At 40.9% G+C, this 14654-nt stretch overlaps 1 protein-coding gene across 1 annotated transcript; it reads right to left on the bottom strand.

Annotated features, from left to right (window-relative positions):
- Positions 1-10578: 10578 nt before the first annotated feature.
- Positions 10579-13530, bottom strand: LOC308168614 (peroxynitrite isomerase THAP4-like; the record flags this gene model as incomplete). The annotated part of the gene is made up of 5 exons (XM_080543214.1): positions 10579-10869; positions 11422-11525; positions 11629-11738; positions 12232-12385; positions 13515-13530. 5 exons carry the CDS (start codon positions 13528-13530, stop codon positions 10753-10755), a joined length of 501 nt encoding a protein of 166 aa, XP_080399340.1. The 3' UTR covers positions 10579-10752.
- Positions 13531-14654: the final 1124 nt, after the last annotated feature.

A 14654-nucleotide genomic window follows, 5' to 3' on the forward strand; every position in this document is an offset into this window, starting at 1 on the left:
AAAGTCTGATCATTACATCAGATCCAGATAATATGTGGACCAAAGCATTAGAACGTGACACATATGTTAGATTAATTTGACCTTTCTTGGTCCTTCCCATTTGAGTGTTCTGTAAAAGCTCTTAATGTTGCTGCCTGTTACGAACCCAGCTCATTGGGGAAAAGGGAAGCAACATAAACCAGATGAGAACCACAGGGAACTTACATTTGTCTTTTATTAACAAACCAAAAACGGTAAAACACAAGAGGCAAACACAAACTATGTCCGTACAATCAAAGTAACAAATATAACAAAAAGAGAGCTCCTAAAATGTGAGCTCTAACTGCTATCTGAGTTTAAGTAAAAACAAAAACAAAAATGTATTTGCTATCTAATTCAGCAGTTAGAACCAGAATACATTCAAAAGCACTCATACTCAAGTAACATTTGCATCAAGTTGTTCATGTTGAAACAAAGATTCTTCTGACTTAATTCTTAATTCTTCTCACTTTTAATTTCATGCAATATACGTGACAATCGCATGCATGAAGTATGGTACTGTATATCCAAAAGCGCAATTTTTTTCTTTAGGCTGCTAAGGTCCTGCATCTGCACCAACCTGACCTTCTCTTTAACGGGCTCCTAAAATATAGCAGATTAAAGGCATGTTTTTGAAAAAGACTAATAGCATTCAACACTGTCATGTGTACAAGGCAATTGTATCATTATTGACTGTATGACATTCAGTGAAGTGTTAGTGCATTTCAGGGTGCTCTTACTCACCTCATATGAGAAACCATCGTCATCCTTCTCCAACACCTGCAGTCTGAGAGCAAAAGTAGATGTGTAAAACAAATGTCTATCTTAAAATGACATCCATTATTATTAATTACTATTAAAAACTCAAAAATGTCAACATTTAAAAAAAATAACACCACACAGGCATTAATAAACACCTAATGGATCATTAGAACCAAACAGAGTAGAAAAACACTTTAGGTGTCCTTTCCAACAAAGTTAGGGATGCCCATTCATTTGGTGATACTTTTGAGATCGCCAGAATTCAAGAAAATGCATTTAGGTCAAGGTCTATGTAAAGATTTACCTCAGAAAATTTCATTTTATTTATGAATTCCCTCCACATCTGAAAATAAACCTTATGGTATGTACTAACTATGGTAGAAATGTCATGCTTTCTTCAAAAAGTGCACAATTCCTCATAATATGAGAGCTACGCCGCTGTACTAAACGTGTCTAATTGAACGCAGTGTGTTGCTAATGCTAAGCTAACCTAGCCGAGGAAACATATTATGACAGTGTTGAAACGCTAGCCTCTGTTTTAGCAGAGTGTACCACCATACCTTTTATTGTTATCTTCCGGCAGAGACAAGGAGGTCTTCTTGGCTGACATTTCAAGTTTAAAACGGTTAAATCGGTTAAAATCTAAAAGAAAGCTGGATTTAAAAGCTCAATAAAAACAGTATGGTAAAAGCACGTCTGTCTCTCTCTGTCTCTCACGGCTCTCTGAACAACCGCTAAATACGGTGAAGGCGCGCGGGCCGTGTTTTCCCGCGGAAACCCGTGTGACATTCTGGGTTGTACCAAGTGAGTTCAAGTATAGGTGAAAAGCTTGTGGGATGTGGCAGCATATTTCGTTATTAAATTGTATAAATTACACGTTTTTTTTTTTTTTAAGAAAATGTATCTTACGCATGATCATGTTTATATGTTGCCATGTTTTATACATGTTATCAACCTAGGTCAATTGAAACATTTACATTGTCGTCCCCCTTTTGCTCCCAACTTGGGTTAGCCTCAATGGAACACAGACAAGGAGGGAACTCGTATCGATACAATCCACGAATAATAATTGTTTACTGACTGCTCTGGTCGGCATAGTTTAATTCAAAACTAACTGATTAGCGTATATTTTAAAAAATAGATCAACGAGTTGTTTGATATCACATCAAAACCTATGAACGTGACTGACGTACATGTGTGTGTGTGGGGGGGTTTGTTTATGCTCCATACTGCTATCTGCTGGTCAGGTCATGGTACAGCAGCTCTATAGTGACATCTGCTGGTCAGGTCATGGTACAGCAGCTCTATAGTGACATCACCTCATTCATTTGCAGTCATTATTTGCAGGCAATATTTGTTCTCACAACTGAGTCAACATTATAAGACACTTGTATACCTACCTGGCTTCACCTATAAAGTCTAAGGTCACTGTGCAGTATGGATCATCAGTACAGGACAAATAGACAAAGGAGACGTTTTCGAATGCTTCTGTCCCTATACTTCACTACATCGCTGTGTAATGCTGCATATAGCCATGACATATAATACATCATTTAATTGCAATGTTCTTCCATCTGTCTGTAAAATTGCTTGTTCAAAGTGCAGTGCGAGTCAAATACAAAAATAGTTTCTGTTTTGCGTTGCTGTTTAAAAGTGCAATGCAAGTAAGTGTTTTGTAAAGTCTGATAATCAAGACCAATATGATGGGATTATTGTGAACACTTACACATGCAGATATAAAGTTACATAAAGTTACGTAATGTACTAATGAAAAACAACTGATACAACATATTGACAGGCACTTTCACGTCAGCACTAGGAACTATTTCACTTCACCAGGAGGTGGCACTGTTTAATTAAAGTTGATGTTAGAACCGTAAGGCGCATAAACGTAGCCTATAATTATAGCTTGTAGTAAGGGAAACATATGAAAATCTGCGAAGTAAATCGTTACCAAAAATGTTCTTCACCAATGTGTTTCTAAAGGTGTGTAATAACATGTACTAAAAGGTTGAAATTCAACTTCTGTGGGAAACCTCATTAAAAAATGCTCAAAGTTGGGGTACCGATAACCGATTTTTGAAAATTCGAAAATGCTTAAATTGGACTTGAGTAACTTTTGAGGGGTCAAACTAGGCATTTTTCATGATTCTGAGTTGATTGCAAGCATTTATTTGTCACCAAGACCACTTCCTGGTAGAGAAACTGCCACGCCCTTTATTTTAGAGAGACACTCTGCTGGGCAGTAACTTACCTGTTATGGAGGCCTAAAAAAAGGGAGATGAAAGTGAAGCTGAATAGCTTCACTCTCACCTCCCATTGTGGAAGAGATGTACCAACATGAGATGTACCAAGGACTACCAGAGGTGTTCAGCTAGACACACAGCCCAGAGACAACACACCTTCCACGGGTGCTGTGACTAGGCCTGTGGCCCTATGCTGGAGGTCACATGAGCTCCAGGGCCTCAGGTCCTGCACTACCAGGCCGAGTAGGAGAGCCCTCACTGGGCCTAGCTGTCTACCAGTCACCCCTCTTCTGGTGCTCTGACCTCCAGGGCCTATGTCATACACTATCAGTCCGATTAGGAGTAACCTCACTGGGCCTAGCTGTCTACCAGTCACCCCTCTTCTGGAGCTCTGACCTCCAGGCTATGTGATACACTGCCAGTCCGATTAGGAGTGACCTCACTGGGCCTAGATGTCTACCAGTCACCCCTTTTCTGGAGCTCTGACATCCAGGCTCTATGTGATACACTGCCAGTCCGATTAGGAGAGCCATCACTGGGCCTAGCTGTGTACCAGTCACCCGTCTTCTGGAGCTCTGACCTCCAGAGCCTATGTGATACACTGCCAGTCCGATTAGGAGTGACCTCACTGGGCCTAGCTGTCTACCATTCAACCCTCCTCTGGAGCTCTGACCTCCAGAGCGTATGTGATACACTGCCAGTCCGATTAGGAGTGACCTCACTGGGCCTAGCTGTCTACCATTCAACCCTCCTCTGGAGCTCTGACCTCCAGAGCCTATGTGATACACTGCCAGTCCGATTAGGAGTGACATCACTGGGCCTAGCTGTCTACCATTCAACCCTCCTCTGGAGCTCTGACCTCCAGGGCCTATGACCTACCCTATAGTGCCCGGTCTAAGTGCCTCATCATCGGACTCCTTTCCTCCATAACACCCCCTGGTTCCTCCACACCCTACCACGTGCACCAGGCGGTCCCGGGCCCCCACACTTAAGCACCCCCCCACTGATAAGGACTGCCATCCGCGACTTCCAGAAGAATGCATCCCTGGTATCCTAAAAACTTTTTTAGTTACTAGTAGTACTGGCAGGACCAGTACTACAACACATGTCCTACAACACTAGGCCCAGTCTCAGAGCCTCTTACTCAGCCACTCTACCTACCAGCCTCCCTGCCCTGGAGCTTAGACTCTAGTGTCCACAGACTAAGTCCCATTAAGTACCAGGCCTAGTAATACTTCCAGTACTTACATTTCATGAAAAATGCCTAGTTTGACCCCTCAAAAGTTACTCAAGTCCAATTTAAGCATTTTCGAATTTTCGAAAATCGGTTATCGGTACCCCAATCATTGTCATGTACACATTGCTTCAGTTAAAACACAGTACAACAGAAACACAAACACACAAAATATGCAGTTCTATTTTATTTTTTTATTGTTTTTAATGTTGCCCTCTGTATCACTTTTTCCAGTGAGTATACTCTGGCAGGTGTTCTCATACATCTGAGAGAGAAGATGCCATCTAAGGGAACAAAGCCATATGTATGCTTTGTGAACACTGATATGCTCTTTGTTTTGGTAATCATCTTGTTTGGTCATGACTCCTGTCATGGGTTGGACTATCTCCAGGTGTTTGGCCCTATGTTGTTGTGGTACCCATGAATCTGTACAATTGTTCACACCAAGGGCATAATCATTGTCTCAATTTAGGTTGGGTATTTTTATATTTAACTCTATTATTAAAATTACTATATTACTATTAAAATAGTGGTGATGATTGATTCGGTTTGTCTTGACAGTATGTCTGTTGTAGTACATCTGTATGAATGACCTTTTTTTTAAATGCAAAAATAAACGTAACTTATCATTAACACCACTTCACTTATTCCATGTGCCTTTACTGTCATTTACATTCAATTCCAATGACCCACAGGGTTCACCAACATCCAGCCTCTAGGGAGGTAACACAACGGCATGGAAAATCAAGTTTGTGCACTTGTGTGTGTATATAGCTTAGAACACCTCATTTGAGACAGCTGGTAACTCGTGCATCATATTATAACACGCTTGCAAACACACGAACAAAGCAGAGCTGATACACTATCAAGCTCTAATTATAGGCTACGTTTATGCATCAAGCGCCTTAACGGTTCTAACATCAACTTTAATGAAACAGTGCCACCTCCTGTTGAAGTGAAATAGTTCCTAGTGCTGACGTGAAAGTGCCTGTCAATATGTTGTATCAGTTGTTTTTCATTAGTACATTACGTAACTTTATATCTGCATGTGTAAGTGTTCACAATAATCCCATCATATTGGTCTTGATCATCAGAATTTACAAAACACTTACTTGCATTGCACTTTTAAACAGCAACGCAAAACAGAACTATTTTTGTATTTGACTCGCACTGCACTTTGAACAAGCACTTTTACAGACAGATGGAAGAACATTGCAATTAAATGATGTATTATATGTCATCATGGCTATATGCAGCATTACACAGCGATGTAGTGAAGTATAGTAACAGAAGCATTCGCAAACGTCTACTTTGTCTGTGTCCTGTACTGATCATCCATACTGCACAGTGACCTTAGACTTTATAGGTGAAGGTAGGTATAAAAGTGTCTTATAATGTTGACTCAGTTGTGAGAACAAATATTGCTAATAATATGACTGCAAATGAATGAGGTTGATGACAGTGAGATGTAATGTAAAGAAGGTGATGATCATAATTATTAGCTAATAGAGAGTGCAACCTCTCTGGTGCAACATAATCAGGGGTGCACATAACTGGTGCGCCAGTGCGCATGCGTCGCCAAAATGCATGTTGCGCGGAGGATCAGCGGCATGAACGCGCTCTTGCGCACCAACAGCTGGAAGCGCTGGGAGAGGAATTGACTTCCTCAAAACTCCTACTGCTAACTGCTGACTGCCCGTTAATACCAATACCATATCCTTTCATGACCACAATGTACCCACCGACGACGACCACGGCGACTCCCCTCACGAAAACATTCGGAAAGTATCGTAACTTGTACTTTCATTCCGCGTATCGCGCATCGCACGGTTATCACGCCGACACGTGAAAATTCAGTCCCGAACGACTCGTCGCTAAAAGGAAAAACAACACCAAGGCACTTCACGTTTCTTTTCTCTGAAGCTTTCAAACGTTCAGACGTTTGTTTTACAGCTTCATTATCGCACCTCGACCCCTGACCCAGGGAATATGGTTGGGAATTATATTAGAAGAAAAAAAAAAAGACTTTGTTGCACAATCAAAATAATGAGCTATTTAAAGTGATAGCCTACAACATCCTCTACCATGGTTGAAATTGAGGACAGTATTAACAACAGTCAAGAGAGCAGTGATGATGATGATTAAGCTTGTAGCATAAGTAAATGCTTAGGCTGTAACTTTTTGTTGAAAGTTGATTTCAGTGTTTACAGAACAGAGCAGTGCTTAAAGAGATATCAGTTGATTTCATTGTATTTAAAGAACAGACATTCAGTTAGTGCTTAAAGAGATGTCAGTTGATTTCATTGTGTTTAAAGGAGTCTGACAGACTTTCATGCTTAAAGAGCAGTCATTTGATTTTTCATTTGTTTCTTTTGTTTTGCACACAATCATTTGTTCGTTCATCTTATTTTTGAATAAATGTCGTTTTGCTAATATAAGTTATCCATGTATCCCTTTTTTATCCATCCTGTGGGACGGGTCGTGACTCGTGAGCTCGGGGAGCACCAAGCAGCATCCCTAGGTGCTCCTCTGAGCACTGGCCCCAAAAAGTTATGTGCACCCCTGAACATAATGTTAATGTTAATGTTAATTATGTATAATAAATAAAATTAACATTAACATTAACATATCGTATGGACTATTGCTAGGAGGATTCTGATACATTGTAGCCAGTACATAAACAACCCCCCCCCCCCCCCCACGTGCTTGTTAAGTCTGACGTCAAAAGTGACGTTTAGCCATTTCCGAGTCCAAATCAGAAATTCTCCGCACCGGAGTACCTGTGAACTACAGCGGTAGAATGACAGTTTAATCGTTTTTTAGACTCGGATCTATTCATACAACAAGGGACACAGCACTTTACCGTTTTCTCCATATTGTCAGGGTATTTGAGCCTCGGAAAAGCGCTATATAAATATAATTAATTATTATTATTATTTCGGCATCTCGAAGACAGCGCCTCAGCCAACGTTGGCCCCGGAAATACGTCACGACTTAACAAGCGGATAGGTTTTGATGTGATATCAAACAACTCGTTGATCTATACATTTTTTTTTTGATATACGCTAATCAGTTAGTTTTGAATTAAACTATGCCGACCAGACCAGACAGTAAACAATTATTATTATTCGTGGATTGTATCGATACGAGTTCCCTCCTTGTCTGTGTTCCATTGAGGCTAAACCAAGTTAGGAGCAAAAAGGGGGACGACAATGTAAATGTTTCAATTGACCTAGGTTGAATAAAACATGGCAACATATAATCATGTTTTTTTTATTTTTATCATGCGTAGGATACATTTTCTTTTTTTAAAAACCGTGTAATTTATACAATTTAATAACGAAATATGCTGCCACATCCCACAAGCTTTTCACCTATACTTGAACTCACTTGGTACAACCCAGAATGTCCACTGGGTTTCCGCGGGAAAACACGGCCCTCGCGCCTTCACCGTATTTATAGACGGTTGTTCAGAGAGCCGTGAGAGACAGAGAGAGACAGAGAGAGAGACAGACGTGCTTTTACCATATTGTTTTTATTGAGCTTTTAAATCCAGCTTTCTTTTAGATTTTAACCGATTTAACCGTTTTAAACTTGAAATGTCAGCCAAGAAGACCTCCTTGTCTCTGCCGGAAGATAACAATAAAAGGTATGGTGGTACACTCTGCTAAAACAGAGGCTAGCGTTTCAACACTGTCATAATATGTTTCCTCGGCTAGGTTAGCTTAGCATTAGCAACACACTGCGTTCAATTAGACACTTTTAGTACAGCGGCTTAGCTCTCATATCATATTATGAGGAATTGTGCACTTTTTGAAGAAAGCATGACATTTCTACCATAGTTAGTACATACCATAAGGTTTATTTTCAGATGTGGAGGGAATTCATAAATAAAATGAAATTTTCTGAGGTAAATCTTTACATAGACCTTGACCTAAATGCATTTTCTTGAATTCTGGCGATCTCAAAAGTATCACCAAATGAATGGGCATCCCTAACTTAGTTGGAAAGGACACCTAAAGTGTTTTTCTACTCTGTTTGGTTCTAATGATCCATTAGGTGTTTATTAATGCCTGTGTGGTGTTATTTTTTTAAATGTTGACATTTTTGAGTTAGTAATTAATAAAATACAAAGGTTCCATCTCACAAAACATAATGGAATGTAAAAACGTTGACGCTCAATATCTCTGAACTGCTCTAAACGGAGATAGATAGAACCTTATCATTCTAAACGGAGATAGAACCTTATCATTCTAAACGGAGATAGAACCTTATCATTCTAAACGCAGATAGAACCTTATCATTCTAAACGGAGATAGAACCTTATCATTCTAAACGGAGATAGACCTTATCATTCTAAACGGAGATAGAACCTTATCATTCTAAACGGAGATAGAACCTTATCATTCTAAACGGAGATAGAACCTTATCATTCTAAACGCAGATAGAACCTTATCATTCTAAACGGAGATAGAACCTTATCATTCTAAACGGAGATAGAACCTTATCATTCTAAACGGAGATAGAACCTTATCATTCTAAACGGAGATAGAACCTTATCATTCTAAACGGAGATAGAACCTTATCATTCTAAACGGAGATAGAACATTTGATAGACATTTGTTTTACACATCTACTTTTGCTCTCAGACTGCAGGTGTTGGAGAAGGATGACGATGGTTTCTCATATGAGGTGAGTAAGAGCACCCTGAAATGCACTAACACTTCACTGAATGTCATACAGTCAATAATGATACAATTGCCTTGTACACATGACAGTGTTGAATGCTATTAGTCTTTTACAAAAACATGCCTTTAATCTGCTATATTTTAGGAGCGCGCTAAAGAGAAGGTCAGGTTGGTGCAGGACTTCCTGCATGCAGATGGTCAGGACCAACTTAGCAGCCTAGTGGAAAAGATGAAGAGTTCAAAGCTCTCAGAGGTAAGTGAATGGGTTCCTGTGAATCCTCCCAGTCCACACTGCCCCGTCATTCACTTTGATGTGTTTCTCTCAGGAGGGCTACCTCTCTGAGGTGAAGGCCTTGGTGAAGGCCAAGATGAAGGCCTTGTTGGGACGAGGGCTGTGTGTGGAAAATGGTTCGCATGTAGACGGTGAGAAGAAGAATGGAAAAACAAATGGCTTTGTGGAAAATGGCTCCCACAAGGATGAGGATGAAGGAGAGGGAACCATGGACACCCAGGAGGAGACTGATGTTATGAAGTCGCCCTCTGCTTCAAAAGGAAAGGGTGGTCAGAAGAGCAAAGCTGACTCTGCGCCCAAGAGTGAGTTTGAGTGAAAGTGTCTTAGAGGCATACAGACTCCTGAATTTAGTTGCTATGCCATAATGCACTTTAAATAACGTGAAACAATACTATTGTGCAATATGACAACCCTAGTCGTCTATCTGTACAGTATAGTACAGTGGATTGTGTACATAGCCTTTATTTATGTAAACCAGCTCCTTCCCTTCTTGTGATTTTTTTTTCCCCATTCCTAACACCAGGGGAGCCACCCCTCCTAAATTTCGTTGTTTGGTACCTGTACTGTAGCAATGACAATAAAGTCCATTCATTCATTCATGCTATGCCATATTGTTCATTGTATTTTTCCTCCAGAATCTACTGCCAGTTCCAGGGTCACAAGAAACTCTGGAAAACAGCCTACTATCTTATCAAAAGTGTGAGTATTGTTGCCTTCTCAGGATTGTTCTCTTGATATTTCAGGCTCTTGTGTTTTCTGCTCTAGAGTAAACTTCTCTCTCTCCCTTACAGTCAAAAGCGCAAGTCTGATGAAGTGAATGGAGATGCTACAAAAGCTGAACCGGAACCAAAAAAACGATGGTTTGGACATATATTGCATGAAATTAAAAAGTCAGACGAATTAAGAATTAAGTCAGAAGAATCTTTGTTTCAACATGAACAACTTGATGCAAATGTTACTTGAGTATGAGTGCTTTTGAATGTATTCTGGTTCTAACTGCTGAATTAGATAGCAAATACATTTTTGTTTTGGTTTTTACTTAAACTCAGATAGCAGTTAGAGCTCACATTTTAGGAGCTCTCTTTTTGTTATATTTGTTACTTTGATTGTACGGCCATAGTTTGTGTTTGCCTCTTGTGTTTTACCGTTTTTGGTTTGTTAATAAAAGACAAATTCCCTGTGGTTCTCATCTGGTTTATGTTGCTTCCCTTTTCCCCAATGAGCTGGGTTCGTAACAGGCAGCAACATTAAGAGCTTTTACAGAACACTCAAATGGGAAGGACCAAGAAAGGTCAAATTAATCTAACATATGTGTCACGTTCTAAGGCTTTGGTCCACATATTATCGGGATCTGATGTAATGATCAGACTTTTCTTTAGAAAAAAAAAGAGTTTAAACGCCTTTTGAACTAGAGTATGGTAGCTAACCATCAACACTTTTCATGCATGTGCATACTATTGCTCCACTGGTAAGAGCCTTGTAGCCTATATCTATCCCAGTACCCTCTGGTGGTCAAGAGGAGCGGCAGTAAGTGATGTGCAAATGCTGCGTCAGTGGTTGGCCCTCCATCGCCATGGAAACCGTCTGCTCCAGCTTTCCGTCTGGTCTGAGCAGGAACGTTCTGGAGATCTGAGGGAGGGAGAGAGAGATACATAATCTATTCTTAATGTATTTTAGACTGTTTTGCACCAGGCAGTTGAACACCAGAATAATAACCCACACAAACCTAAAATCATCAGCTACAACAACAACAACAGGTGTATGTCAAGTTAAAGGGTCATTATACAACAGTTAGTTCCGACCAAGTCATTTGATTGGACAAGAGGCATTCCATGAGTGCTGATATACAGTATAACAGCACTGGGACTTTTAACTATATGTATCACTCCGAAATGACCGTTAGCTAGCCTGCAGATGTTTTTGTTCAGGTTACTAGTTCAGTTGCGGAACAATTATTTCTTGACGGAGCCAAAATAAATGATTAAATAAACAAACAAATAAAAAACATAATCTGTTGTCACTTATTACTGTTAAGTAATAAATCGCGCTGTAGAACTGTTGTATAAAAGCAATATCACACTTGAGGTCGTGCTGTTATACTGAATATCAGCACGGCTGTGATTTGCTCGTAGGTACGAGGCCGCACACTCCCTCTCATGTGATATTGCTTAATTGTCTCACCTGCTGGACATGGGGCTCTTTGGCAAAGGAGGTTCTGGCCAAGGCATGGGTCTGTAAGGTCAACATCTGCCCAGTAAGCTCCCCTTCCTCTATCTCCACCAGCCCTGCATAGCAGTGCACACAGGATGTATACAGTACCATATGTTTGTATCAATTTGTATAGAAGGTCTGATGTCTGTTCAGGAGTAAAACTATTCCAGGCTGTACCTGAGTTTTGCGCTATGATGAACGCCACTCTGTTGGCCCCTGGTTGCATTCTGATAAAACCACACTCCCTGTGCAGTGGTTTCTTACTCTCAGCATGGAACGCATTAAACCTGAGGACAAAGACAATTTTGTGCAATTTTGAATGTGCAATAACACTATGTGCAATATGACAACCCTAGTCGTCTATCTGTACAGTATAGTATAGTGGATAGTGTACATAGCCTTTATTTATGTAAACCAGCTCCTTCCCTTCTTGTGTTTTTTTAAACGTTTTTTTTCTTTCCTAACACCAGGGGGAGCCACCCCTCCTAAATTTCGTTGTTTGGTACCTGTACTATAGCAATGACAATAAAGACCATTCATTCATTCATTCATTCATTCATTCATTCATTCATTCATTCAAAGACAAGTGTTTTTTTATGTGTTAAACTTAATTGTGCTACTGTTTCCTCTTTATACCCCCAAAATAAACAATTCAAATAGTGATATCATGGCATAACAAACTTTGACTAGTCAACCTCCTTGACAACTTGAAGTGATGTGATTTTCAGCGATAATATCAGCTAGTTTCTAGGGCTCAGTCAGTCAGCCATCAAAACTCACATGAAGTTGATGACGGGTTGGCCCACATGGGAGAAGTGCAGTGTCTCTGTGAAGCGGAAAGGTTGTATGGAAGGAAAAGAGCCCTCCCCAGGCTCATCTGACTCCCAGGACCCAAGCAGCCAGTCCAGCGCCAGGAGAGAAGGGTTCAGCTCAGCTGTGGGAAAACACAAGATCCAGGATGTAAATGGACTGCACTTATATAGCGCCTTTTTTGCTGCTCCAAAGCGCTTTACAACGGCCTCTCATTCACCCATTCACACACACATTCACACACCAATGGCGGCAAGGTGCCATGCAAGGCGCCGGCCCGCTCACTGGGAGCAATTTTGGGGTTCAGTGTCTTGCCCAAGGACACTTCGACATGTGGCCAGCCAGGGCTCGAACCACTGATCTGCCAACCTTGTGATCATTAGACGGCGACTCTACCTCCTGCGCCACAGCCGCCCCACAGGATGTGTCATAGAAAGGCACAAAGGATATTGATAACATGAGGCTGAATGAATGAATGAATGAATGGTCTTTATTGTCATTGCTATAGTACAGGTACCAAACAACGAAATTTGGGAGGGGTGGCTCCCCTGGTGCTAGGAAACAAAAAAACAAAAAAAACAAGAAGGGAAAGGAGCTGGTTTACATAAATAAAGGCTATGTACACTATCCACTATACTATACTGTACAGATAAAACACTGTGCTGTACTCTATGCTATGCTATACCTATTCTAACATTTCCTATTTCTCTGCAACCTGATGATGTAACTATTGTGATCCATATACAACTCAAAATCATGTCACATATGATAAAATAACATAATACGCTAATTTGAATTGTGTACCAAAATGTCTGTAATTGATCGTTGCCACCCATTAGGTTATATCATGATTATAGACACCTGTGTGTCTAAAAACACTAACTGGAAGAAAAAAAAATCCGTTCACTGCCCTGAGAAAATATCAGGTCAAGTGTCAGGTTATTTTTTCGCAACTATACCGCATCAATAGGCTAAATAAGAACATACCGGTGTGCTGTCCAACATTCAATCTGTAGTGTACAGCTGCACATTCATATCTACACATTCAGACCTCTACAAGAATATACATGTGCAAAAAAAGCACCCATAAGTCTGTAGATTTAGGAGTCAATATCATCAGATTTCTTTGTTCTCTATAAAATAAACCTATGCAAAATTAATGTTTGAAATCCTTATTTCATATGAAGTTTTGTCACCACCCTATACAAAATGACAGACTGAGAAGATACATACTTACCAGAGGAAATGTTTACCAGTTTTCTTATACATCTATGGTATATTCTTATACATCTATGGTATATTCTTATACATCTATGGTATATTCTTATACATCTATGGTATATTCCATGTGCCGGCCCTTGCCAAGTGCACCTTCCCCTCATCAAAATAAGAGAGTCTTGCGCAGGGCTCATATTTTGATATGGGACTTTAGGGGAACCCTAACCCTGACCCCAAATATCTATTCTGATGACTATTTTTGACTTAATTTCAACTGTCCGCAAGACAACAAACAGGTCCGATATCTTGAAGCAGGTTTTAATTGTGATTATTCTCACGGAGACCTGGCTAAATGACACCATCTTGGACTCTGCGGTCGGTTTGGAAGGAAGGACTTTACACCGGGCGGACAGGACGCTGCTTAGTGAGAAGACGCGCGGAGGCGGCCTCATTATATCTACGAAGGACAGCTGGTGCTTAAACACAAAAACTGTAAGTAGCCACTGCTCCCCAGACCTGGAATACTTGACTGTTAAATGCCGACCCACATACCTCCCGAGGGAATTCAACGCAGTGTACATTACATGTGTTTACATTCCGCCTAACGCGGTTGGTAGCTTAGCATTGGCGCGGCTATATGACGTCATCAGTAGTGGACTGAGCGTGGACCCTCAAGCCGTACACATCATCGCGGGAGATTTCAATCATGCTGACCTGAAGGTAGTACTACCGAAGTTCTATCAGCATGTTAAATGTGCAACAAGAGGAGAAAAAACACTGGATAAGGTATACACCAACATCAAGCTTGCTTACAAGGCTAGACCGCTAGCTCATCTAGGCATGTCTGACCATGTGTCAATCCTCCTGATCCCAGCCTACACTCCCATGAGGAAAAGTGCTCCCATCACCACTAAGACTGTCAGAACCTGGCCAGCAGGGTCCGCTCCACTGCAGATCTGCCTGAATGACACCTCATGGCAGGAATATGAGCATGAGGACCTGGAACAGTTCACGTCGTCGGTTCTGAACCACATAGTGAACTGCACCAACTCAGCCACCGTGGACAAACGGGTCCGGGTCTACCCCAACACGAAGCCATGGATGACTGGTAAGGTCCAAAAACTGATCAAGGAGAGGGACAACGCCTTCGCAGGGAAGGGCACACTGCTGTACAG

Source organism: Nansenia antarctica (assembly GCF_963989245.1).
Source record: "Nansenia antarctica genome assembly, chromosome: 12".
Taxonomy (NCBI): domain Eukaryota; kingdom Metazoa; phylum Chordata; class Actinopteri; order Argentiniformes; family Microstomatidae; genus Nansenia; species Nansenia antarctica.